This window comes from Ovis canadensis, chromosome 18 (assembly GCF_042477335.2).
Source record: "Ovis canadensis isolate MfBH-ARS-UI-01 breed Bighorn chromosome 18, ARS-UI_OviCan_v2, whole genome shotgun sequence".
In the NCBI taxonomy this organism is placed as follows: Eukaryota; Metazoa; Chordata; class Mammalia; order Artiodactyla; family Bovidae; genus Ovis; species Ovis canadensis.
The window spans coordinates 38,230,404-38,258,391 of record NC_091262.1 but is presented as its reverse complement, the minus strand read 5'-3'; the positions used below and the strand labels follow the sequence as shown (position 1 = coordinate 38,258,391).

Here is a 27,988-nt window from a genome sequence, read left to right as displayed (position 1 = left end):
CACAGAGTTTTTAATTAGTGAAAAATTCATGAATACCAGAGAAAAAAAATGTTCCTTATATTTATGTAAACTTATGACTTCATTTATATACTTCCTTTTTCTTGTATATCCAGGCTATGAATATCCTTTCAGATCAGTTCATGTTCTGATACCTGATTTTAGTCTTTCAAATGATTGTACTGTAATACTTGTCTGTATAAATCCTACGAACAAATATAGGGCTTTTGCAAATGGTGCATTTATTGTCATTATTCTTGTTTAATTTTTAAATGTTAAGCCATGAGAGAAGGGGTTTTACTGCGATTGTAAAATCATCATGACATGGTGTGCATTATCCTTCCCGAATGTAACCAAGCTCTCCAACAATCACTCTGAAATGAGCGAACTTAATTTCAACCAATTGTTGTATTTTAACGACTGACCTAAACTGTACTTTGTTTCTGGGAAGAAATGCTTTTCGTCTGCAGCGTGAAGCGATTTAAAAGCACTGGGTGTTAAATGTGAGCTTCTAATGAAATTTGGGCTGAAAGGATAACTAGAAGACGACTATGAAAATCTCTCCTGTAACCTAGTCTCTGTGGACCCAGATCCCTCCTCTCCGGTGAGACTCTTCGAGGACCAATCCCGATGCCCTGCACCCGCTGTGGAGCCATCCAGCTGGACAGTGAGGGCGCCACATCCCCGACAGACAGACAGCATAGTGCAGCTCTGACAAAGGCCTTATTTTTCTGATGTAAATCATCTCTTTACATCTGTTTGTAAACCTGTTTAAAGAATGGACCTAGGCATACATGTTTAGATTTTGATGACATAGCCATTTTGGATAGTATAAGTAGCAAATATAACTTTTACTTTTTCAGCAGCACATTAAAGCAGCCAGCAAGAGATGCGTTCAGATCATGGTGCCTTATTATGCAGCTGATCTCTCAGCAGACACAGATGGCACGTCTCTTTACATGTGTGTTCTGCCTTTCCTTGTACAATTCATTGTTAACATTCTGATTTTCTATTAATGTTTTGTGAACTTCCTGAATATGTGACAAAGTATGTACAGTCTACTTTTGAACTATTTTTTATCACAGTATTATTTATTGCTTTCTTTCAATAAAGTACTGAAGCAAAATTTCCCACTGCCAATAAAGAGTGCCAAGGGTAAGCTGTACTCTCAATGAGAACAGACCAGAGCTGGTAATGGGAGCCCATGTCATCACACGGACATTCTGTTAAGAGAAACGGATGGATACAATGGCAAGGCTAGAAGGTGGAAGTATAGGTGTCCCCAAAGGACGATCGACCTGGTATTCATGTCCTTGGCTCCGGAGACAAGGGACTCCATCACTTTAGCACCTGCGGGGACAGGGCCCCTCTGCTGCTGAGGCGTGGGCAGCAGGCCGAGGGTGGGAACAAAGTGCAGGTGTCGAGGCTCACTGTGGATCCCAGGGCGGGGTGGCCGAGGGCAACCCTGACGTGGACCCGAAAGATGCACTAGGGAGTGTACGTGTGCACGCTTGTGTGTGGGAGCTTTTCATGTTATTTTAGTCAACAGTCTTTATTATTCATATATCCATAGAAACAAGAATGTAGCAGGGGGAGGTGGGAGGGAGATTCCAGAGGGAGGGGACACACGTACACCTATGGCTAATTCATGTTGCTGTCCGGCAGAAAGCAAACCGATTTGCTTTTATGCTTCAGAATAAAAGCACATAGCACAGCAATAAAAGCACAGCAATTATGCTTCAGAAAAAAAGAACATAGCAAGGTGGTCAGGAAGTATGAAACAAAGATTTCTCAGAGAGATTTATAATTACAACTCTGTGTACATCTGGGAGCAGGCTGCCCACCACCATCAGACCTTCCCACCAGCATCAGATGTTTAACCCCCAGCATCAGGCCTTAGTCGAGCATCAGGACCTCCCCCAGCATAAGGCCCTCCCCCAGCATCAGGCCCTCCCCCAGTATCAGGCCCTCCCCCAGCATCAGGCCTTAGTCCAGCATCCGGGCCATCCTCCAACAACAGGGCCTCCCCCAGCATCAGGCCTTAGTCCAGCATCCGGGCCCTCCTCCAACAACAGGCCCTACCCAGCATCAGGCCTTCCTCCAGCATCAGGCCCTAGTTTAGCATCAGACATTCCCCCAGCATCAGACCCTAGTCCAGCATCAGATGTTCTGCCCCCAGCATCAGGGCCTCCCCCAGCATAAGGCCCTCCTCCAGCATCAGGCCCTCCCCCAGCAACAGCCCTACCCAGCATCAAGCCCTCCCCCAGCAACAGGCCCTCCCCCAGCATCATGCCCTCCCCCAGCATCAGGGCCCTCCTCCAGCATCAGGCCCTCCCCCAGCATCAGGCCCTCATCCAGCATCAGGCCCTACCCCACCATCAGGCCTTCCTGCAGCATCAGGCCCTAGTCCAGCATCAGACCTTCCCCCAGCATCAGACCCTAGTCCAGCATCAGGCCCTAGTCCAGCATCAGACCCTAGTCCAGCATCAGGCCCTAGGCCAGCATCAGGACCTCCTCCAGCATCAGGCGTGGCAGCCCCACTTGTCTGACGCTCCTGAGCACACTTAGGCAGCCCCAGAGCAACAGGACAATAGTTCTTGCAGGATGTGCATCTTTAGGAATCACCTGTGGAGCAGCAGCAGCTGGGGTCTGTTTCAGGCCAAGGAGAGGCAAAGAAGAGGCACTTGTGCCAGAGGCAGCGGTGGGTGTGGGCACGTTCCCCAGCTCTGCTGCCTCCCGGAGGGGGCTTTGCTCTCCTGCTCTTCTCACATGCTCACTCCAGGGCCCCAGGGCTGTGTCCTTCCAGATTCACGGTCTCCTTGATATCTCAAGCCCAAGTCCTGAGTTGCGTCCCAGTCCGGGCTGGCAGAGGGCTGGGAACACCCAAGCTCAAGGGCTGAAAGGATCCCAGGGGGACAGCCGGGCCCCAGCGGGTGGCAGAGCAGGCGATGAGGGTGGCCGCCCACAGAGAGCCCCACAGCAGCACTGGAAGGAGAGCAGGGATGCCTTAGCTCACCTGGGGACGCTGCCTGGCCTCAGCACTCAGATGTCACCCCCAGCAGCTCTGGGGACACAGGAAGCCGGTGAGTGACACCACGCCACTCAGGCCGTGTGGGTGGGCACTGCTGACCATGGCCTCGGTTTTTGTCCCGGTTCCAACTGTCCCTCCAAGGGCTGGTGGGCTCCTCCTCCGAATGGCACAGATATTTTCTTTGTGGGTGAACACATCCCGGCTTGTTTCTGTTGGCACTGTTGTTGCTCTTCGTGTGTTTTCCTCTTTTCATCCTGTGCTTGCTGGTCTTCTAGTTTAACTTAGGAGCAGCCCCCTTATTTTCTGCATTTCCTAGTTGTCAGCGTTCCCTGGGGCTTTCCAGGTGGCGCTAGCGGTAAACATCCTGCCTGCCACTGCAAGAGATAACGAGAGATGTGGGTTCGATCCCTGGGCTGAGAAGATGCCCTGGAGAAGGGCATGGCAACCCACTCCAGTATTCTGGCCTGGAGAATCCCATGGACAGAGGAGCTCCTGGGCTACAGTCCCTGGGGTCACAAAGAGTCAGACACGACTGAAGCAGTTTAGCACACACGCAGGTTTTAGTTCAGTCACTCAGTTGTGTCCAGCTCTTTGCTGCTCCGTGGACTGCAGCACTCCAGGCTTTGCTGTAAGTCACTGTCTCCTGGAGTTTGCTCAAACTCATGTCCATCGAATCAGTGATGCCATAGAACCATCTCATTCCTACTGCATCCACCAGAGAGGTGGCTGGGGCTCGGCAAAGTGCATGGTCCCACTGCGTGGATGTGAACCTGCCCTCACCACTGCCTCACCGCGCGACCATCACTGTCTCCTCCCCTGTAAATCGGGAGGTGGCAGCACCTGCTTGGTAAGGGGCACACACAGCATCTGGTATACAATCAATGCACCATCCAGCTCAGTGTTGTATTTACTAACAAGAGGGATAGCACTGAATAATCTGCTCCTTTTTCTCTCTTCTCCCTTCACTGTGCTCCAGACCACATTGTTTTACTCACCCTGTAAATCCCACACCCAGCAAAAAGAAGACACTCAACAAATATCTGGCTGAAGAGGCAGGGACATACCCTGTCCTTAAGGAGATGAAGCCGAGAGAGACGGGGGCCTGATGATAACACTGTGTGATGAGGAAACCCCAGGAGGACCTGCGTGGCTGTGGGCTGGGGTGGGGGGCATGGGCAGAACCCCTCATGAGCTCCTGGGTTGGGGAAAGTGGCAGGAAGGAGGGGATGCTGTTCCTTGTGGGGTGCCCACAGATCGTACCTCACTCCTCTCTGATGAGCACTTAGGCCGTTTCCAAACACTTGTCACTGTTCTGGAGGAAACAGTCATTGCCCGGCTCCTACTCAATCCGTTTCGTAGAATACGTTTCTCATCGGAGTAAGCATCTGCTTTACTCATTCCATGCTCCGTTCATCCACCCATCCAGCCAGCCATCTGTTCATCCACCCGTCCACCCATCCACTCATCAACTGATCTGATCATCTCGGACCCTAGAGAAGACAGACGCCTCCTCCACTCCTCCCAGAAGGACACCTAGCATGAGTGACAGGAGCCTCATGGGGACAGCGGGGGAGACACAGAAGGGACATACATGCAGACCCTCCTCCCTCTGAACGGTGAAGCACCCACCTGGTCCTAACGCCTCCTTGCTGGTGTGTCCAGGCCGGCCCTTTTCCTTCTTGCCAAACCAACGACCGATGGAAGACTTGATGCCCTGCTTCTTTGGGGCTTTCTGGCTGCTGTTGCTGTTGCTGGGGTTGCCCCCGGGACCGTCCTGAGAGCCTGTCGCACTTCAGGGAGAGAAATGGACCTTTAACAGGCACCCTTGTGCAAACACACACCCCTCCATAAGACCTACTGATAGAACCGGCCACCCAGCAACACCCACGCCTCAACCTCGCAGCAGACAGTGGAGTCTCCTTCACCACCCACACTCCACACGAGCAATGCAGGCTTCCGGCCACAACCAATGGCCCAGGAAGCTGAGATTCTCTGACTGGAGCCCTCCCCCAAGGAGGGAGGTCTTCACTCCAGACGAGCTGGTGCAGAGGGCGCCCTGACCCTCCCTCAGGGTCTCTGCTGGGCAGGTGACGACGCTCCCAGAGAAGGCGAGCTCCCCAGTTCTGGGCAGTTCCCCCCGCCTCCTGCAGGGTGACCGTCCTCGGCCGTGGCAGGAGAGTGATGGTCACTGTGCAGGGCTGCTGGGCAGGTGACCACATGTGCCCTCCATCGAGTGCTGCCTGGCTCACGACGGGAGCTCAGCAGGTGGGGGTCTGAATGAGAACAGTGTCAGTCACAGGAGGGGACAGACAGTCTCCTGAGAGGGGACCCCTGGGGAAGAGGGAGGGACCCTCAAGAGCAAAGCCGAGAGGCATGGAGCCGTAACCATCAGGAACTCGCCCCAGGCCTGGCAGACCTCTAGCAAGAGCCGGAAGAGACCTCCCACAGGAGTGAACACGTAGAGACAGATGTTTTCTAAAATCACTGAGGTCACTGAGCTCTTCTCCCCCAGCACCTGAAGTTCACCACTAAACACAGGCACCGAATCCAGTGGGATTCCTTTACAACCATCCTTGCAACTCTTTCAAGACAAGAGGCACAGGGCTCCTGAAACTGACGACGAGGCGAGCAGGCCCCTTACTTGTGGGCGTCCCTGATGTCCTCATCGCTGGCTGTGCGCAGTGAGCCCGTGAGCCAGGCCAGCCGAAAGGACCGCAGCGAGGCGGAGGTCGAGGTTTCACATTTGATGGTGTCATCTTCTACCTCTTCCTGTATAGCTGGCAGCTGAGGGAGTGAGGTAAGTGTAAAATTGGCTAACAATAGACTGTGTCGAAAAAGGTTATCACACAGGCTTTACATTATAACCAGAAACTTACTTGAAAATATATTAGCTATGCTATCCGCCAAATACAAAAAAAAGCCTTGTTCCAACTTAATGCCATCTTAAAGGACTGTTTGTTCATGAGAAGCCGGGCCGTGGAGCAGCGAGAGCACCCCACTGAGTGCAGAGACCCCGGACGGGAGCCTCCCTGCAGCCGGGCTCTGCACTCCCTGAAATCCAGCGACCAGATGGCCCTGCCAGGCAGGACAGCAGAGCCACGCCAGCACCGAGAACACAGCATCGCATGAACTGCCCTGATGAAAGGACTGTGCTCATCGTCAGATGCTGCTCGGAGGCACCACTAGTGAGAGTAAGAAACCTCTCAGCAAAGCCGTCCAGACCTTTCTATTTGAAGGAGAAAAGGAAACAGCTTGTACCACCACCCAAGATCATTTGTAGTGATGATGCAGGTTACTGAACCCATGACAACAAGTCAAACACAGAAAAGGTACCTAAGCCCTCCATGCGAACACCATGTGTCTGGCTTGTATTTCTCAGTAACATACAGACCGGGGGCTACACACTGAAGTGCTTACATCCAGTTTGAGTGTCATTTGTTCCCTGGGGTTTACATAAAGCTCTCCTAGGTCTTCACTAAGAAATAATCTTGTATCAACCTAGAGGGGTGGGCTGGGGAGGGAGATGGGAGGGAGGTTCGAAAGGGAAGGGATGTACGTGTACCTATGGATGGTTCATGTTGAGGTTTGACAGAAAAGAACAAAATTCTGTAAACCAATTTTCCTTCCATTAAAAAATAAACTAAAGAAAAGAAAAAGATGATCTCGCCTGGACTCCCAGCTCTTCCGCTAGTCCTGGGTCTGAAGATAGGAAAGACACTGGTGGCAACAGTGTGGGGAACAGATGAACCCCTCAGGGTCCAGACAGGTCTCACTTATACATTTGGGTGTGTGGTTAAGCAGGGCAGCTTTGAGGAAACATGCATGGCAAGTATTTTTATAAACAATGAGCGTGTTGTTTTAACCAACTAACCAGTCCTTTTTTAATGGGATTCTGTAAAGAACACTGGTCCCGTGCAGCCCCACAGGAGCTTGGTGACAACAAAGTGACTTAGTGCAAAATACAGCTGAACTCATTTAACAGCAGCTGGATAAACTGGGCACCCTCCCCTGACCTCTACCAAGAAACCTCAGACAACAAAAGGCTACAAAGGCTAGAAATTATCCACATGGAACTGAACGGGGATCAATCTCAAATTCAAGTGAAAATAAGCACTTATAAAATTCAGAAAACAACAAAGAACAGAGCAGGGAAGTGACACACCTGGGTTGACTATGGACTCAGTGGAGACAAACACCTGCCTTAGAGTCAGGGGCCACGGCCAGCCCCTTCCCCCGGGCCTCCTCCTAAGGAAGGCTCTGGGTCCACAGCCTGGCCGCCCTCCCCCAGGATGGGAGCCGCCCCACTGGTGCCCACATGACTAGGATGGGCAGTGCCGTGTCCTCACTTACCAGGAGGGCAAAGCAGGCCACAGAGCGGGCGAGCGGCACACCCAGGGCACCAACCCCAGGGTGATGCCGCTGCTCTCCTGTGCCCAGCAGAAGGGCTCACGGGCACTGAGCTGCCTGAACTGGAGCACGGCTGCCCGAGTCCTGCAGGAAGGCCCCAGGAGTGCTCGATCAGCGGGCTGGGAGTGGGAGAGGGACAAGGAAGGCCAGCCCTCGGGGCACTGGACTCCAACAACAGGGGCTCAACCAAGTGACCAAAGGGGAGAAGCAGCGAGCTCCCTCCTGATGCTCCCTCCATCAGGGATGCCGTGATGGACACGAGAACCTCTGGAGCAAAGCGGGCTGGATGGCACCACAGGCTCTGATCAGACCAGTCCGAACCACACTGCTGGGTGTGGGAGCCTGAGCACGGTGCTCGACCTCTCTAAGCCTCAGTGTCCCTGTCTGCTGAATAGGGATAACAACAGCCTGGACCTCACCTGGCGTCTGCGGGATTAGATGACAGACTCGGAAAGCACTCGACACGGTGCCTGGCACACAGAGTCTCCTGCACACTGCTACCCACCGTCATTAAATTGGCTTCCCCCAAATCTAACTTCTATGGCTCTGATTCAGTCATTTGTTTAAAAAAAAACTCTAAGCGGAAATTCCACGGTGGTCCAGACGTTAGGACTTGGCACTTTCACTGCCAGGACACTGGTCTGATCCCTGGTTGGGGAATTAAGATCCCATAAGCTGTGCACCATGGCCAAAAAAATAAGTAAAGAAAAATTTTAAAATAGTAAATAATACTGTGTCTATTATAAATAAGCATGAGATGATTAGAAGGCAAACAAGTGGGAGACCGGCAAACTGTTACAATTGTCCCAACAAATGACCTATTTCCAACAGAACCATCAGCACCCAGTGGTGGGTGAGTTTCATTACTTCTATTAAAATGTCAATTATTCACCAGTACATAACCACACAGTGTTCATTCATGTAAAATGATAAGGACTCTCTAATACTTCACAGAGAAACAGAGGCATGCTAAATTACTAAATAGTTTACCTTTCGACAACACTTCCTTAAATCACTAGGCTGATAGATGCATGCAAAGAAATGAAGAGAAACCAGATTTCTTGCGACTTTGAAGCTAAAAATTCAAGAATCAGTATAGACAAACACAGTATAGCAAAAATGATGGCAAACATATAAGTGAGATGAACATTTAGAGAACATGTAACTGGAAACAGAACATTTCTTTGGACCACAGAAATTAAATAAGCTATTCAAGATTTACTAGAGAAACACTATAAATTATTACTCAGGAAGATACAATTCTATTACAACATCATGATCTATTAAAGCACAGCATTCTGTACAATAAAGGCCCTTAACAGTTGCCTATTCTCAGCCAAATTTCTCTATAAGTTAGTTTCTCTTCATAGAAAACATGTTATACTTTAAAATAGTAATTTAACTGATGAGGAAGTTACCATAATACCTATTTGAACACTGAACAAATCGAACCATCTATTGGACATTAACACAAAATTCTTACCTAGAATTTGATTTAAAAGTTCTCAAAATGAATGTATTAAAGCAGGTTCCCTGTGAAAATATGTAAGAAAGAAAGCTAGCATAATAGCAGGTGCAGTCTTTACATTTTATTAACCATAGAAGATGCTTTTTAAAGAGTCTAGCAGAGACATTAACTGTGCAAAAGGTGATGAGATTTATAGTCTTAAAAACAAGCACCAACACAGAAAGGATATTGTGTCAAAAGTCCATTAATTCTACACTGAAGAAGATCATTTCTTTAGGTAAGGATAATCTCATTTATGAATGACACATGATATGCAGTTTAGGATCCATCTGCATTACGCTTGTAACTGCATAGTGCTATGCTAATTCAAACTTACTGCTATGGGGGAAAACACCATTTGATGAGACATGAAGACAAAGCACAAACCCGACTAAGGGGACACCTGCTGTGGACCACAGCACTGCCATGACCAGAGCAGGTGGGAGGACGGGGAAGGGGAGATGGATGGGTCAGCTGCAGCCTCGGGGGCGAGGCGGGGCAGTGGTGGGAAGCTGGGGTCTGGATTGACAACCACTGAGCAGACAACAGGATGAGCCAGGAAATCAAAACCACTGATGAAAGCAGACACACCGTCAGAGAACTCCAACAGCAGGACAAAATATACAGAACTGTTCTTTTACAAACACTCGGAAAGAAATCAATCGTGAAACTACACAGAAATCGTCACAGAATTTTAAATATCAACTAATTAGCCAACGAAGCAAATTATAAAAAGTGTCTCCAAAGACCACAAAATGGACTAGTTACCACTTCACATGCCGCTAAATGATTCACAGTTAATTTAATTATATGCCGACTAACAATGCAGCTAACATGAAACGGGTGGTAACCAAAAAAAAGTGAAAATACAAGCGCAGTTACAAAGCAGAGTGTTGTAAACATGAGTTCATGGGGTAAACAGCAATGCACTCACAAAACCTAAGCTAAACATGGAAGAAAGCTGGAACTTGTGCTTTAGAGCCGCACACTCTGTCACCAAAAGCCCTAGGTCGTCATCCCGTTTTCAGTACTCGGAAGAGTGAGGAAGCTAGACTTCTTCACTGGGGCCCTGGGGCAGCGGGCTTTTAACCTGGTTTCACACGCAGAGCTGGCCTGAGCGCGCGGCCAGGCCCATCAGCGAGCAGACCAGTTGAGATTCCTAAGCCAGGGGTCCAAATATCAAGACTCATTTGTCGCTGTGTGATTATGGAATGATTTCGCTCAGTCGTGTCCGACTCTTTGCGGCCCCATGGACAGTGGCCTACCAGGCTTCGCGGTCCATGGGATTTTCCAGGCAAGAATACCCGAGTGGGCTGCCATTTCCTTCTCCAGGGGATCTTCCCAACGCAGGGATCGAACCCGGGTCTCCTGCATTGCACACAGACGCTTTACCGTCTGAGGCACTAGGGAAGCCCGATTCATGACTAGGCAGTTTTAAAAATCTTAGACCTCTGAGCGAGCAAATGTACCTGATTTTCTTCTGGGTAAAAAGAGAAAAAACAAACAAACAAAAGAAAACCAGTGTGCTCCGGGAGGGACGCGGCAGAGAGGTGGCAGACACATACCAGAGTCATGAAGCCCAGCTTGTCTTCTTCTGGCTCAGGGCTGGGCTGCCTCCTTTCGGGCATGGAGCGCCCTCTGCTGGGCGGGAAGGAGCCGGCATGCGAGGAGGCGGGATCCATGTTGAGGGAGTTGGAGGATTCAAAGCGCCGAAGGTTGCTGAAGCTCCCACTGCCCACCCTGCTCTCAATCCTCTCCTCCCGCTGATCCGTGTTCTCCTTGTCTTTTTGGATGAACCTAAAACAGAATAAAATCATCACCTGCCTTTGTCAGCAGAGGAACAGGTCTGGACAGCAAATGTGGGCTTGCATTCTGTGTCACGATTAGCAAATTCCAGGAAGAGTTACTCAATTAACATCTCAGCAAAAAGGTTCAGCTTTCCCTCTTTGGAATATTCTCAAACTTAGAATCACTTATCATTGAGTCTTACAAAGTGGCCCCTCATCATTCACGTTTCATTTGACTTATTTACTCTAACATTCTGATGGGGCCTGGGTGGTGACTCTCCCTGTGAGGAGATACCTGAAGCTGACCACCTTTACCTTCCCTGCTCTCAGGGCAGAGATGCACGTCAGTGCCTCAGAGCTTTTCCACTGGGAATCCGGAACTCCGTATAACCAAAACAGCCATTCACGAGCAAGCTGGAGTTTCTACACACGTCTCCAGACCAGATGAAGTGCTGAGTTGCACTTTTCATTCTGTTTTAAGCTTGTGTATGTGCAAACGCATCACTTGATGAAGTTCTCCACCAGCTTTGTGTGAGTTTCTGGATTCAGGTCAATGTGCTGCATTGACCTAGAATTCACAGTTACTGCTCTTCTCCCCTAATGTGTCATGGATGATTTTATATACAGATTCAATGCATGATTATGCAAATAAAATGATTTTCCAATTAAAATACAAGATCCTTCCAGGTAGTAAACTCTCCAGTTTCACTTCTACTTATACATCTTGAAAGTTTTTCACTGTTGACAAGTTGATGGACAGAATTTACCATTTACATCAAGTCAACTTGTTGCATAAGGAAAAATCATTTTTACCTGACAACTTGCTCTAAAAATAAAAATATTAATACAGAAGTGTTCGAAATTTCCTACAGGGATGAGGAAAAACAATCTTTCTGAGCTTGTCTGTGCTCAAACACGGCCCACAAAGTAGTCTGTCTCGGCGTCAAAAGTACAGGCGGCACCATCTGCGTTTGCTGGTTGTGCCATTCACCCCGGCCTTTTCCCCGAGCCCCTCGCACTCAACCGGCAGGAACGGGCACCTCGCCAGGGGTGACGGGATGAGAACAATCTGAGCAGCAGCTCTGCCAGGTCCTGTGCAGGGTCACCGGCCTGCGGCCACTCTGAACGTGGACTCGGGACAGGAGGCACAGCTGTGCGGGTGTGGCACCAGGCAGGCCTCGGGGCCCCAGCCACCCGGCTGCACCCAGACCCAGGGCCCCCTGCTCACCACGAGGCGGGCCTTTGGGTTCTATCCTGTTTTGTAAACTGTTCTAACTGCCAAGACTGGGTCTAAAGAAAACATTTTAAATATACTGATGAGATGAGAAAAACTCAAACACATGTCCTTGGATCACTGTCTTACAATAAGCCAATCTTCACAATGTATTAAGTTAAAAAGGAAAATGCAGATCTGAGTGGGAATTTGCCAAGCCCAGAACCCCAGCTTTTCTGTTCCAGGTGGCTTTTCACCAGAACGTAGAAGGCTCCGAGGGACACACGAGGGCGAACCCTCAGTGCTGGAGGGTGCACGGGCCACAAGGGGACACCGCCTCGGCACCTCACTCACCTTGGGGCCCAGAGCTGAGGGGGGGACACCCCACAACGCCCCCCCACAGAGTGCTGACACCACACTGTGGACAGAATGCCCCGGCTGACTGAGCTCTATAATCAAGGGCAATCTCAGAACTGAAAATTCTCGAAGCAGACCTGAAGTCAGTTTTCTCACTATGGAACACTCAGACTTCTCTAAGCAGAAGACAGCTGCTCAGAGAAGCCGAGCCTCCGGGGAGCTGGGCTCAGGCGCACCCACCAGATCTCTTCGTTGATCCTGTCCAGCTGCTCCTGAATCCTCATGGCCAGAGTCTTGGCTACAGCCGGCCCGCTGGGCGACAGCCGAGCGGGCGCACTGAAGAGGGTGTCCCGGTCGCCCTCGCCATCTGACACGCCCTTGTCACTCTCGAACAGCTGGCCAGCGTTGGCCAGCACGCTGGCTTGCTGCTCGAGCTCCCGGTCCTGATCTTTCAGGGGCTGCACCTGGGCACGAGAGGACCAAGTCTCGTCAGCAACATTCTGGGCACCTCAAGTCTATCAGGAACTGAACACAATTTTACATGGAAGCCCTGACTTTGGACAAATGGGCCATGCTTATGAGACACTGCCATCTCTTAAGCGAGCAGTACTGAAGAAACGGGCAGGAGGAGAATCCAGTTCCTAGATGGCCTGGTGACATTCAGGTCTCAGCGTGGATGGAAGGCAATCCTATGAGGTTATCCACAAGGGTGGGCTGATGGAGTCAGAGACAAAAACCGAAAATTACAAAATATATCCTTGCTTCCATCAGCCAGGCTGAAGGACAATTAGAAAATAAAACCCTTCAGCTCCGCAGCCGCTGGGTCCACCCCACCGGTCATCACTGGTACTAGTTCGCCGAGGAGTGCCGTCCTCGCGGGTTCCCAGCCCTCCGTTTTCCAGGCTGGTCTGAACACGCACAGACAGGAGTGAGCAGGGCAGCCAGGGGACGGGAGAGCCAGCCTCCCGTGGCTCTCCTCTCAGGGCACAGGCCCTCGGGCTGTTCTGGGGATGGCCCCTCACACCGCAAGGGCGCCTCTGTCATCTGAGACGCATGCAAGAGTGCCTGCTGGGCCCCGTGCCGCCCTCCCGCTCTCACACCTCACACCCTTCTCTCCGCAAATCTCCCCCCTGCCCCACTCTCACCCAGGTCCTGCCTTGTTTTCCCAGACATGACCTCAAAGCAACGGAGGGGCAGCCTCGAGCTGCTGGCTTGCCGGCTCCCTGTCCCCCGCGGCCAGTACCTTCGCTTTCTGTCTTCGTCACGACCCCTCCCCAGGGCTGGGCCACCCCTTTTCCTGGCTCTAGGACCACCTGCCATCATTCCTGCTCCGCTCCGGTGAACTAGCTGCCTATGGGTTCACCCCATCAGCCCGATCAGCACATCCTCTCCATTCCCTCGCCTTAAAATCGCACATTTTTGAACATTTTCATTCTGAGAAATTGTACTCTAAGTGTTCCATAGCAAATAGAAACACTCAGAACAATACTAACCCTTATAAACCATAATAAGAAGTTACATGTCAGGTGTAGAAAAGCTTCTGGAGGAAACATGGCAAGCCATTGACGACAACGAAGTCTATGGAGAGAAGCTGGACTTGGGCTCGGGGTTCGGGTGGTGGGGGACAGGACTCACTCTGTTGCCCTCGCTCCTCTCATTGCTTTAGACTGTCTCCATGGACCTCACATGCATTCCTGGGCATTCTTCACATTCATTCCTCTACACCCCACTTCACTTCCTCACGGGGTAAAACAGGTCAAACGGGCCAAGTTTCTGAGTCACTCGACTCAACCTGGCAGCTCTGTGCTGTCGGCCACGGCAGTCACTTGCCTTGTGCAGCCACTGAGGATGTGACGCAGGCCGGTGCAAAGCTCGATGTGGAAATCACACAGATTTCAAGACTCGCAGTGAAAAAAGTGAAACGGGCACACTCGCAGCCCGCTCATTTTTAGGAAATTTTAGATTGTGTATGTGGCTCCTATTATCTTTCTGACGGACAGCACTGTCCACGTGAAAGGCTCATGCTTTGTCTCAGCTTTCAGGTGAACCCAGAAAGGACTACTTAGAATTCTGAACCACACACAACGGCCACACACTCTAAATCCACCTATAATGCAAATCACATTCAATGTTCAAAACCAAAAACGCTATACACGTTACAGCAGTGGACTAGCCATAAGGAAAATGTAACTCCACTTCCGCTAAGCATCTGCAATAACTGTAACAATGAACCCAGCTCAGTTCAGCTCTTAACACATTTCTAAAGGATTTAGAGATTTAAGGACCTTGTCGTTTTGCATTTCTTCTAAATGCTTTTTTGCATTTTCAACTTCCCATAGGAGAGAATTCTGAAAAAGATACATACAGTGCTTTAGAGTCAATTCTTAACAGACGTTGCGTGGACCGCGGGATGGCTACTCTCCTGTCTGAAAGCATAAAGCACCTTGGGATGAGGGGCGGACCTCGCGCCCAGAGTGAAGTGTCGGCACGAAGCCAGATGACAACTGTTAACACTAACTTGTACACAGAAAAACTCCTCCTTCCCCGACTGATCCTCCAGATCCAAGGAGGCCAGGTCCCTGGGGTAAGTGGAACTGCTTTATACTTGCTTTCAGCTTTTGCAGTTCAGTGGTCACTCAGGAAACTGGCGCAGGTTTCACATGTAAAATTCAAACCGGAGACAAAACTATCCCCACCTCAGGGCCAGCCCACAGGTCAGGGTGAAGTGAGCTCTCTAGTGAGGTGTGGGTGTCATCTTGGGTTTTGTGGGGGAAAAATGTGCCGCAGAACTTGTAGTGACCATGGGTCTCTCTCAGACAAGCGTCGCCCAAGCGCCGACCTCGGCGAAGGTTCTGGGCCTCGTCTTTAGGGCACTGGTGCAGCTGGGACAGGTTTTCCCTGAACCTCCACCAGACTGTTGCCCACTGAGCTGCTCTGATAGAGGTTCTCAGACATTTTCCAAAGCAAATAAAAAGAGAGATGGCTGGAGTTGGAACATGAGAATGCTTGCTTTTACTTGCTTCAATCTTTTCTATCACATTATATAAAAGATCCTGAACTAAACTTATTGATTTGGCTGCTTCGGGCCTTAGCTGCATCATGTGGGATTCCTTTGATGTGATTGCCGCGTGGCATGTGGAATCTTAGCTCACCAACCAGGGATCGAACCTGCGTCCCTGACCTTGCAAGGCAGGCTCCCAGCCACTGGACTGCCAGCAAAGCCCCAGAAATAAACTTCTAAGAAAGAAACGAAGGGGTGAGGGTGGACCTAGAAGAATGTTCTAGCACAGTGGCTGGTAACATCAGGGCCACTGGTGATGCCGCCTCACTGATGCTTTCTGGAAGGGTTGTGGGCACACATCTATGTCTGTTCCTTTACACACTGCCTGTGGATGCTGTCACGCTTATTGACTAGCATGAAATGCTGCTACTCTAACCAGTAAAGACATTCACTCTGGGGCCGTCTATGGGAGTTTTCAAACTCCTGTCCTGGAGATTTTCCCCCCACACAGACCGGGCCGAGCCAGGCCAGGCCACATGCGCCTCTTGTAAAGGGGCCGTGAAGCTGGCTCACCTTATCCTCCAGAGCAGCCATTCTCTCCTTCAGATGAAGCTGAAGCCTCTCATCTGAAACAGACAGAAGCTTATCCACGGTATCTGATGAGTGTTCGTTGTGTTCTTCATTCATTTTTTCTCTTTGCTTTGCCTAAAACAGGAAAAACGAAAACTCATAAACTTCAAGAGCAAGTATAGTCGTTCTTTTAAAAGCACCAGGGAGCCGCGACGTGAGCGGCCTGTGCCCTGGTTCCCGAGGCGGTCCCCTCCCACGGCCACCTCTGGTGGGCTCTTGAGCATCCCCAGAGCAGACGGGCGGGTGCAGAGGGAGGCAGGGACTTCACTGGTCAAAGGTCACTCCCAACACTTCTCTTTGGCAGAGCACCTGGGGGACCTCAGTGTCACCAGCCATTTCCTGTCGAAGCGGCTCGAGGAGCAAGCAGATTTACACTCAGAAACAAGTACACTTGAAAGGGGATCGGCTTACACACACGTCGGTGGAGGCATTTCCCAGTATATAAAAGAAGCTTGATTCTGGAGTAAGGGTGTAACATGAATTCAATTTATAAAGCAAAAAGTGAGAAAATTCATTTTGGAAAAAAAGCCAGTGGAGATAGACTTTCACATATTTTTCTTTACATGAAACATCACTTGAATTCTTTGTAATGATTGCTCTTGTTCAGTCCCTCAGTCATGTCTGACTCTTTGTGACCCCATGGACTATAGCACGCCAAGCTTCCCTGTCCTTCACTATCTCCCAGAAGTTGCTCAAACTCACGTCCTTCGAGTCAGTGATGACATCCAGCCATCTCGTCCTCTGTTGCACCTTCTCCTCCTGTCTTCAATCTTTCCCAGCATCAGGGTCTTTTCCAGTGAATCAGTTCTTCGCATCAGGTGGCCAAAGTATTGAAGCTTCAGCCTCAGCATCAGTCCCTCCAATGAATAGTCAGGACTGATTTCCCTTAGGACTCATTGGTTTGATCTCCTTGCAGTCCAGTGGACTCTCAAGAGTCTTCTCCAACACCTCAGTTCAAAAGCATCCATTCTTTGGTGCTCAGCCTTCTTTACGGTCCAACTCTCACAGCCATACAAGACTACTGGAAAACCCATAGCTTTAACTAAGTGTTCCTTTGATGGAAAAGTAATATCTCTGCTTTTTAATATGCTGTCTAGGTTGGTCATAGCTTTTCTTCCAATGATAATTCATATTCAGTTCAGTTCAGTTGCTCAGTCATGTTTGACTGTAGGACCCCATGGACTGCAGCATGCCAGGCTTCCCTGCTCATCACCAACTCCCAGAACTGCCATCTAACCATCTCATCCTCTGTCATCCATTCTCTTCTTGCCTTCAATCTTTCCCAACATCAGGGTCTTTTCCAATATGAAAATTCATATTAAAAAGCTGGAAATAAATGCCTCAAGCAATTTTTAAATGTAATAACAAAGTTGGAAAGTCTGTGATTTAGAAAATGAGCATCAATTTCATGGTTTAAAAAGCTGTTTTCGGACCTACTTATAAAAAAAAATGGAGAGAAGACAAAAGAATGCTATATTTGAGACTGGCCCTGTGTTAGAAATTGCTGAGGCCAATTGATTGGTCATGAGCATTTATTACACTCTTCCGTCCACTTTTGTGCATGTTTGAAATATTCCATCATAAAAAATTAAAAAACAGGTTGCTGCTGCTGCTGCTAAGTCGCTTCAGTCATGTCCGACTCTGTGCGACCCCACAGATGGCAGCCCACCAGGCTCCGCCGTCCCTGGGATTCTCCAGGCAAGAACACTGGAGTGGGTTGCCATTTCCTTCTCCAATGCATGAAAGTGAAAAGCGAAAGTGAAGTCACTCAGCAGTGTCCGACTCTTCGCGTCCCCATGGACTGCAGCCCACCAGGCTCCTCTGTCCATGGGATTTGCCGGGCAAGAGTACTGGAGTGGGTTGACAGGTCATTTTCTGGTAAATATTTTCTGTTAAAACAGAGTCTTCTCCAGCAACACAATTCAAAAGCATCAGTTCTTCAGTGTTCAGCCTTCTTTATGGTCCAACTCTCACATCCATTCGTGACTACTGGAAAAACGATAGCTTTGACTATATGGACCTTTGTCGGCAAAGCAATGTCTCTACTTTTCAATATGCTGTCTAGGTTTGTTGTAGCTTTCCAAGGAGCAAGCATTTTTTAATCTCATGGCTGCAGCCACCGTCTGCAGTGATTTTTGAGCCCAAGGAAATAAAACCTGTCACAGCTTTCCCAATAAGGCTTCGGCATTCAAATCTTTTTAAAGCAAAACGAAAGTTTACTTTGAATTGGCTTAGTCATGAACAGCATCCCAATCTCAACAGCCTCTGAGCAGCAGTTCTGAAAGTAAGGAAGTGCACCCCGATCAGGAGACATTGAGCTCTCTGCTTAAGCAGAGAGGGAGCCTCACCGAGGTCTCATGATGGGAGTCAGAACCACAGTCCCCTGGGAGCCCACAGAGGCTCTGCAGTCCAAGCGCAAGAACACAGCTACGGTGGGGACAGTACTGACCCCTGAGGCTGGACCTGGGATCCCCACTCCATTTCCTGGATGGTCGGTACCGCTGTGTGGCCAGCCCTTCCGGGAAACCTCTCTCAGGGCTCTCTAATGCGAGCCTCCACCATCGCCCTTTCCTGGCGCGCCTTCTGTCGCAGCGCAACTTCCATTCTCCTCCTGCCTAGGAGCAGCCATCCTACACACACACCCCACGTCTGGACCGGCAGTTTGGCATGTGGGACTCCAGCGCCACATCCAAGGCAAGCACCGCCACATCTGGGCACCATGCCCTCCGTTTCACGGGCCTCGGGCTGGCTCGCTCAGGTTTGAGGGCCACTCATAAGGTCCAACTGTATGCTGAGCAGCTCCCCGGCCTGGCTGGTCAGAGCAACAAGCGTCCTCCTTGAACGTGGGGACCCCCTGGCCACCTGCCCACCACCTACGAGAGACCACATCTGGCCCTGCTCCCAAGGTTGGGTCCCTGGAGCAGCAGACAGGGCCACACACGCACACTGGACGGCACAGACAGGAGCGGCAGAGAAAGGCAGCGCCGGCCCCGCCCAGCCGTGTCTCCGGCCCACACGCCCCTCTCCTCCATGCTGCTGGGTCTCTCTCCTGCCTGTCGGCCAAGAACAGCGTCAGCTCTGCTCGCAGCGACCCTGTCCTGATGGCACGCGGGCTGTGACCCCAGGGGCGGCAAGGGGGCCATGCTCTGTGCAGACCACTGACCCTGGGTTCCCGGGGGGCACACCCGCACTCCTGCTCACGCAGCCAGCGCGGCTTCGTGTGTGACACATGGGTGACGGAGGGTGCTGGTGACCGGCTCGTGAGAGGAGAGGTGCTCCCCTGGCCCCAGGCCCCCTCCTCAGACTGCCTGGGGCGAGCCAGCGCGGGCAGCAGGCAGTGGCAAGCACGGGACACACGAGGGCACACGTTCTTCCTTCCTAAGCTGGGAGGTCAGTTCCAACAGTTTCGCCTCCTTAGTGGCAGAGCTTCCGGAAGACAAAAGTTCAGACTACAAGGCCGACCTGGGACAGACAGCAAAGATGCCAGGGGAGAGAAGAAACCAGCCCTTGAGGGGAAGATCACAGGCAGAAGGGCGCCGCCGGGCGGCTGTTAGTGACCCTGCTCGGGGAGTGTTTGAGAGCACAGGACACCACCGGCCTCTGGAAACCGGCGGCCTCTCAGGTGATCCTGAGCTCCAGGGAACGCTCCCACAGCCAGGCCAGCACAGGCCCGGCCCGCCTCTCCATGCCCAGCCAGTGCCCACCAGCAGTGCAAGACAACACCTTTCCCACCAGAAGGATGGGGTGGCTGGCTGTGGGCACCTTCTCCCCAGCAGCGCCAAGTCTCCTAGACTCGGCCTCTCACCCCTGGGCTCCTGGGGACTGCAAGCTGGGAGTGGGACCCTGGGTCTGCACCATGCCACGCTGTGACTTATACAACAATGTATGAATAAAGACTTAAAACTGTGTTCATGACAGAGCTATTTTGGCCATCTCTTAACGAGAATGGGATTTTTCTCGTTCTTTATCCTGCTAGGCTTTGAGTTGCTGACTGAACTCTGAGCAGCAGTGACTCAGAGCTGAAGCATCCTGGGGACACACAGAGCACAGGACAAAACTGCAGGGAAGTTAACGCAGGGATGACACGGGAGCGGGGACTGTCTGACACTCAGGGAGCGCTCCCATCTCAGACGGGCACTACGACCCCGGTGTCTGCGCTCCTTTGTGGACTGAGCAGCACGGGGAGGGGCACAGTGGGACAGCAAGGGAACAGGCCCTCCCCGCGCCCTCTCCCTGGGAACCAAGAGCAGCACCTCGGAGAGCACAGCCACTCGCTGAGTCAGCTCAGCCACCACTTCTGTCAGCATCTGCTGCAGCTTCTGCTCTGCCAGCTCCAGGCACTCCTGCAGCTGTCGGTCTTTATCCTCCTTCTACAAAGGGAGAGCAGAACATCAAAACGGGTCAAGCGGTGTAGCCTCTGCCATTGTTAGTAAGCTGAGACAAAACCTAAACGCGTGTGTCTACAGGATTAGTTCTGTTTCGGAAGCCGCGTCAGGGTAATTTTTCTCTCAGTGTTCCTGGGCTTGGTCTCAGTGGGCAGAACACCTCTTGCCAGAGTATTTGGTCTTCCTAAACGTCTCCAAAAATGTCTTTAAAAAAAAAAAGTTCTTATATATTAAAGAAGATCAGGTTTCTGTAGAAGCTTATTCATTCCTATTGACAAGTTAAGGGTCAGTACTGACCCTTCTTAAAACATCACCAGAATCATCATTTGAAGGGAACCCTACCGACTGCTGACCGCCACGGGCTTGTAAGCCAAAATATGGCTTTCATCTCCTCTGAAATATAGACCTGATCAGAGTGTGCCTGGGGAAATGCCAGTCAACTAATATTTGTAAATGCATGATTATTCTTTTAACAGATCTTCTTACTCTGAAAACTTTCAGTGTAGAACATTTAGACAGATTCTTTTGTGAAAAAGAAAAAAAATGAAATGATCTATACACTCGGGTTCCTGAGAGGTTAGCATTTATTTCTAAGCAGCTTTCTTATTTTTTCTGTGTGTGTATTACTCTATGTACATACATAAACAATAAGATGTGCTTTAAAAAACTCAGAAAACAACAGCATATGGTACATAGTATTTTCTGATCTGCCTTTTACAGCCATTATTTTGTATATCGGAATGCTCTTAATTAGCATTCCACATCATACATTTCAATGGCTTTCTAGTATTTTATTTTTGTAGTGGGGCCAATGATACACTTTGTCACACACCAGACTGACTCACTTTGTTTTGGAGAAGCCAGATTTGGTTTTCCTGATTAAGTCCTGATTCTGTGAGACAACACAGGAACCGGAGCAAGTAAAGCTCACCAAACCACAGAAGTACAAACTCTAATCAGACTGGAGCTCTAACCCTGCCTGTTGTCACAGTGACCCCAGTTCCCAACAGGCAGCCAGCTGCTGTGAAGTGCCCTGCTGCTCTCTGCTCTTTCAGTAAAAATGCTAACAAGCCAACAGATTCAAGTCAAGTAAAACAAGAGTCAGGAGTGGAATTCCACAAAATGGTCAACCCAAATCCCAAATAATTCAAACCTCGAAGTTGCAGTCACCCTCAATTTTTAAAAAATGTATTTCCTTTCAGTAGAGCTGATTTATCATGATGTACATCCACACTTTTGAACGCAGTGTTTTAGGGTCATAAGAACTTTACACTGGGACTTGATTTCCAACATGGGAGTCACATGAAAAGGTCTTTACCTTCCTTCCTCAGTATTCACTACTACAGAAGTCAGACTCAGTTCAGGAAAAGCCATTACCTGTCGATGCATAGAATCCTTATTTGCGATTTCATTTTCAAGTTTATCATGGAGGTTGTGCACAGAGATGGCTTTGCGCTGTGCAGCGAGGTAGCGTTTCTCAAGTGTAGTGATTCTCTTCTCCATGTCCTCCTTCTGGGCCATAGCCTACACCAGGCATTGCAGAGGAGAAAAGGTAAGTCATTATCATAGAATATTCTGATACACTTAAGAGTAAAAAAGCAGGACTAAATCCTAAGTTTCAAATCAAACATAAAATTAGCGTCCTCAAAATTTAAGTCCTAGACATGGCAGTTTTCTGAGATGTGAGCAAAAACGCGCCTACCTCAAATGTCGCATTTGCCGTGATGGCACCCATCTGTCTTAACGTCTGTCTGGCCACTCGATTTACCAAGCTTCTTTTCTACATCATAAACCCAACCAGCAAACAAAAAGTACACTAAACTACTCTGTCATTGCAAGAATTCCAGGAGGGAAGGTATCTGGCATGAAATGAGGATCTCTGTCTCCACACTATACAGGCGGGCTTGACCCAGAACAGGGAGGGACCTTCAACAGATCCTACAGGCAGCTCTGAGGCTCATTTCCTCAGGTAAAAGTTGGAAAAATCTCATGCAATTTCCTCAAAATTAAATAAGAATATTAATGAGTAGAAACAGAAGTCAAAGTGTTACACAACTGGGAGCAGCCTTCTCAAGCCTAGTTCTTCTCAAGCAGTTACACCCCATGTAGGAAACGCTCAAACCAGGAGCAGAGCTTGCTGCCGATGCCACTCCTGTCCGCCGGCTCAAAATCCATGCCAGGTCCCTCTGTGCTCACTAAGTAAGCGATGTTGTCCTAACATTAAAAGTGAAAGGTCTTAAAAATGCTTTTTCCAGAATTCTCTGTGTATTAATCTCTGCCACCTAATCTCCTCCTGTTGCCAAAGAGTAGTGTGAACACGTTATACAAACATGTGCAAGTATTTCTGTTTTCAGTTCTCACACCGAGCTACTAATCAAGTACACCTGCTGTACCACATGTTAGAGGGGTGCACTCTGAGATGGTCTCACGGGGGAGGGGTGGGGCAGGGTGGGCGCTGTCTGTCTGCACAGAGAGGAGAGGCGAGGCTTAGAGGAGGAGGCCTGAGCCCCCAGCTCTCTTCTGTTTTCACAGTGACCGTTAGGGAGCTTCTCATAAATCACGACACCCGCAGACACGACTGCCAGAAACATCCTGATTCTGCATGGTTACACAGCACGGGCCTGAGGATCTGAGGGTGAGCAAACGCCACTCGACTTGTCTGCCCGCTGGTATCACTGTCACACATCCTTTCAAGGAGCGGAACCTCAGAAAACTAGAGAAGATGGCCAGGCAAGCTGCCTCAGCAGAGCCCACACAGCATGTTCCCATCTCTTCGGGAGAGAGGGCTCCACAGATGTTCAGACTCATCTGAGTGAATCAGAAGGAAATTTCAGCATCATCGGGAATATATTCAGCAGGCAGGTAGGGGGATGAACTGGGATACTGGGGTTGACAGATATACACTACTGATACTATGCATCAAGTCAACAACGAGTAAGGACCTACTGAACAGCACAGGGAACTCTACTCAGTGCTCTGTGGTGAAGTTAACGGGTAGGAAACCTAAAAAACAGGGATATTTGTGTGTGTGTGTGTGTGTATATATATATTGGTTCACATTGCTGTACAGCAGAAATTGACACAGCAGTGTAAATCAACTCCAATAAATGAATGAGTGGATGAATGAATTTTTAAAAAAGGAACACACTAGGCCCCCTAGAACTTGTGGAAATGAGGAGTCCACACCCAGGGTGCAGCACAGCGCTAGGACTGCCCTCATGTTGGTCCACTGCCAACGGACCGCCTGGACCAGGCCTCTTCTACCCCAGAGACCTCGACACAGAGGCGGGAAGGCAGCCAGTGGCGGTCTCGCCAGTGCTCTGCTCTTGCTCATGCAGCCATGCCAAGGCTGAGATCACGGGGAGGACAAGGGACCCACATTCCGCCTCAGGACAACAGACACGTCCACTGTCACTCACGTCACGGACGTCCTGCTGTAATTTCACGTTTGCTTCCTTGGACTTGAGGAGGTCCTTCCTGGCCGTGTCCAGGTCCTTCTCCAGCTCTGTTACGTGGGCAGAGAGGGCTGCCAGGCGGTCCCTCATCTCTCTCTGCTCCCGTGACTTCTTCTCGATGATATCCTGGAGCTCGATCACCTGAGCCAGGTCTTCGTCGCGGGTTCTCTAAGGGGGAAAGGAAACCTTAGACAGCCTTGTTTCGGGAGGGAGGGAACGCAGCACTTCCGGGAAATCGGTGAAGTCAAAACTGCCTTCTGCGCTCTGGGCTCACATGACCCTCACGGCCACTCAGACCTACATGATGCATTGGTGAAAGGTCTCAACAGCCCTGCACAGACTGGATAGTAAGACGAGAACCAGACAGAGAGTGAGACTGAGGACATGCCTTTCCATTGGCGCTTGGCATGTTTTCTTGCTTATGATTTACATCAAGCACCCTGTCCATTAGTATCTTTTTCAGGTTATTCTTCTCTTTAAGAATCATCAGCGAAAACCAAAGAATTGAATCAAAATAAAGAAATAAGTAAAGACAGCAAAACTCCATTTGGAAAAACTCAACTCAAAACTGAAAATACAGCATAAAAAGAAAATACATGGTGATGCTATCCATCCCAAATAGAACCAGGTGATTGGAGTCAGAATTTGTCTCCTACTGGACAAAGGGGTGCTTAAGAGATTCTGCAGCTCTGAGCCACATGTCTAGTTTACTAGTCATTAAAATAACCCAGGTGGGCTGGTCCTCAATCAGAAAGATAAAGAACATCTGATGTCCACCACTACAGCCTTCATCCTTTCTTAAAATGAAAGGATACAAATGACAAACCCTTGGACTGCAAGGAGATCCAACCAGTCTATTCTGAAGGAGATCAGCCCTGGGATTTCTTTGGAAGGAATGATGCTAAAGCTGAAACTCCAGTACTCTGGCCACCTCATGAGAAGAGTTGACTCACTGGAAAAGACTGATGCTGGGAGGGATTGGGGGCAGGAGGAGAAGGGGACGACCGAGGATGAGATGGCTGGATGGCATCAAGACTCGACGGACATGAGTTTGAGTGAACTCCGGGAGATGGTGATGCACAGTGAGGCCTGGGGTGCTGCGATTCATGGGGTTGTGAAGAGTCGGACACGACTGAGTGACTGAAATGAACTGAACTGAACTGAACTTAAATGAAATTACACAATGAATGATCCAACTTACCTTGTTATGCGTGGCACCTAATTCTTCTAACAAACTACACCTTTCAAGTGCTCCTCGTGTGTTGATGTGTGTATATATGTGAGTGCACTTCTTAGTGTAAGCTGCTGCTGCTGCTGCTAAGTCGCTCCAGTTGTGTCCGACTCTGTGCGACCCCATAGATGGCAGCCCACCAGGCTTCCCTGTCCCTGGGATTCTCCAGGCAAGAACACTGGAGTGGGTTGCCATTTCCTTCTCTAGTGCATGAAAGGGAAAAGTGAAAGTGAAGTCCCTCAGCAGTGTCCGACTCTTCGCGACCCCACAGATGGCAGCCTACCAGGCTCCTCCACCCATGGGATTTTCCAGGCAGGAGTACTGGAGTGGGTTGCCATTGTATAGTCACTCTAATACGCAGCTACTATAACAGAATACATTTAATGTATCTCATTGATCTTAACATCAAAAAATCTGCTTATTAACAGCTTTAAATTCTAGGTTTGAGGGGAAAAAAAATGTTATCCTATCCTAAAATAATTCTATGACTTAGTTTTTAATTGCAAATTGATATACAGAATATAATAAATCTTGAGACATTTATACCAACTAATACTTTTTAACTGGCAGCTTCCCAGGTGGACCAGTGGTAAAGAGTCCACCTGCCAATGCAAGAGGGCAGGTTGGATCCTTGGGTCGGGAAGATCCCCTGGAGTAGATGATGGCCACCCACTCCAGTATTCTTGCCTGGGAAGTCCCAGGAAAAGAGGAGCATGGTGGGCTACAGTCCACAGGGTCGCAAAGACTCGGACATGCCTGAGCATGTATGCAGGCAACACTTTTTAACCATATAAAACTCTGACTTCTTACAGAAAAAAAGTATTTACAAGAATTCAAGAAGCTCAAAAGTCAACTAGTTACATAAATACATGCATCATCCACCTAACAAGGCTGCAAGTGTACAAATCCAGGATGGCCGGGTGGCTGGTACCTTCTTGTCCAGGGCCTTGTGGTGCTCAAAGAGTGATTTGAGCGCCTGGAGCACCTCCAGCTCGTTGGTCATGCCGTCTGGGGACTGCGCCTGCCACTTGCCTGCCGTCGTCTCAAGGGACGGTATATACCGGGAAACCCGGCACTCCAGGTGCTCCACCAGCAGCTGCAGGGCAGGGCCAAAGGAGCACTGTCAACCTCATGCTTGAATTCAGGGCCGATAACCCCTCTCAGCCTCATGCTACAGCCGGAAACATGCTAAGGCAAGTCGGAATCCCGCCAGTTCAGTCTAAAGTTAGAGTGGACTTCCCCAGTGGCCCAGTAGCTAAGACTCCACACTTCTGCAGGGGTCATGGGTTTTAATCCCTGGTCAGGGAACTAAGACCCCACACAAACTTAGCATGGACAAATTGTAGGTTAAGAGAACTCCCTCCTCAAATGTACTAAAATTATAGTAGCTCTCATCATAAATTTGAAGCAAAGTATGAGAACTCCAAACTGATCCACCCTGGTCTGCTCAGTGGGAAGATGTGAACAATGACTTGAAAACCAGAGTTTAAAGACAGCAACAAGGAGCCCAGCGGTGACCCCCGCAGGGCAAATGTCAACACGTGAGAATTCCGCTACTGACCATGATGTTATTCCGCTCTGCGTTCAGCAGAGCTATTTCTTCTTCTCTTGCAAGAAGCTGTTCCCGGCATATATTGAGTTCTTCCGTAGATGTTGCCAACTCCTAGAAAACAGTGAAATGAGTAAGTAACTAAATGCAAACACAAATTAAAAAGAGAGCGAGACTCTGAAGACTGACCCTGTCAAGTCTCTCCAGGCTCCACACAAAGGGTCTCCCTGCCCCTCCAGAGAAGAGGGGGTCCACTGACCCCAAGACCACACAGACCACCACAACTCAGACCGGCCTTCAGCCTCCACCTCGACCTGGCAGGCACGCGGCAGGGGAGAACCCGGAATCCAAGCCTGTCTTCTCAAGACCCAGGGAAGTCTGAGAAACTTCCCTAAACGTGAACCTAACAACAAAGTGGATGAAGAGATTCTTAAACGACACACAGACAAATAACCTAGAACCGCTGGGAAGAGTGAGGAAGAAAGGTAACATCTACAAGGCTATCAGGCTTTGGAGTGTTCCTCTAGGAAAAAGGCTGATGGCACACAAAGGCCATCTGTTAGCCTGACTCCATTGAAGTCACCCAGTCATTCAGTAAAGTGGAGAAAATGTTAAATTCATGTTTTATGTATTTTGTCACAATTTTCATGCATGCGGTGCCGTCCACGTGGTGAACTTGCTCAAAGTGAACCACATGGAGTCTTTCATTCTTCTAGTTTTCTTTACACAAATAAAAAAATCCTGGGCTACATATCCCCTCCTACATACTGAGTATTCAGCACCTAGAACGCTGCCCAGCACTTGTTAAGAGGCATGTAGTAGACATCTGAAGCTATGAGGGTGTATGTTATACACATAAGCAGTAGGTACCCATCATTAAGATACTGGACACACTGTTCTGTGCTTTGTAAGATGGGAGAGGTTAAGGGGCTTAGCCTTTCTGCTTCAAGGACTGACTCTAGAGCTCAATCCACGTACCCCAGTGACTCCTCCAGACAGTGTTTCCCTTCTTGTGGGGCCCCCGCCCGTCCTCCACGCAGCACCTGCACAACCACTTACAAGGTCAACCTGCTGGGGTCCATCTTGCCCAGAAGGCCAAAACGCCCTGGCCGGCAGGGCCCACAACCATGCTAACAAAAGGAAACACAACTCCAACGCTTTGCCGGGTGAAGGCCAATCCGACGGGCCCAGCCCCCGGCTGCTCTCACCTCAGGCCGCTCTGCTTCCAGGACTTGGGCCGAGGCCAAGTTCTTCCTTGTCTTGGCCTTTGCCTTGGGGATGCAGCACTGGAAAAGTGCCCATAGGCGGGCCCTCCTGCGACCCATCCTCGCGGATGGGGCAGCCCCCCACTCAGGGGCAACTGCTGTTTCATGGTTAGATACCTCAGCACCCGAGCTATCACCACCGATCTCACACTACGACCACCACTATTCACACT

General features: G+C 49.8%; 1 protein-coding gene across 1 annotated transcript; it reads right to left on the bottom strand.

The window, feature by feature from the left end:
- Positions 1-95: 95 nt before the first annotated feature.
- LOC138423760 (liprin-alpha-1-like) lies at positions 96-27,875 on the bottom strand. The gene is made up of 13 exons (XM_069560050.1): positions 27,759-27,875; positions 26,563-26,664; positions 25,933-26,097; positions 23,735-23,938; positions 21,693-21,839; positions 20,184-20,300; positions 15,874-16,005; positions 14,996-15,181; positions 12,540-12,763; positions 10,508-10,739; positions 5,670-5,812; positions 4,658-4,818; positions 96-3,402 (listed from the first exon to the last, which is right to left on the bottom strand). The coding sequence occupies exons 1-13, from the start codon at positions 27,873-27,875 to the stop codon at positions 3,341-3,343; spliced, it is 1,992 nt and encodes a 663-aa protein (XP_069416151.1). The 3' UTR covers positions 96-3,340.
- Positions 27,876-27,988: the final 113 nt, after the last annotated feature.

Coding starts and splice junctions, on each gene's coding strand:
- LOC138423760 (XM_069560050.1), bottom strand. CDS start 27,875: ATGGGTCGCAGGAGGGCCCGCCTATGGGCACTTTTCCAGTGCTGCATC. Junction 21,840..23,734: donor TACAGCAGGACGTCCGTGAC/GTGAGTGACAGT, acceptor TGCCTGGTGTAG/GCTATGGCCCAGAAGGAGGA. Junction 12,764..14,995: donor ACCTGTGGGCTGGCCCTGAG/GTGGGGATAGTT, acceptor TCTCGTGCCCAG/GTGCAGCCCCTGAAAGATCA.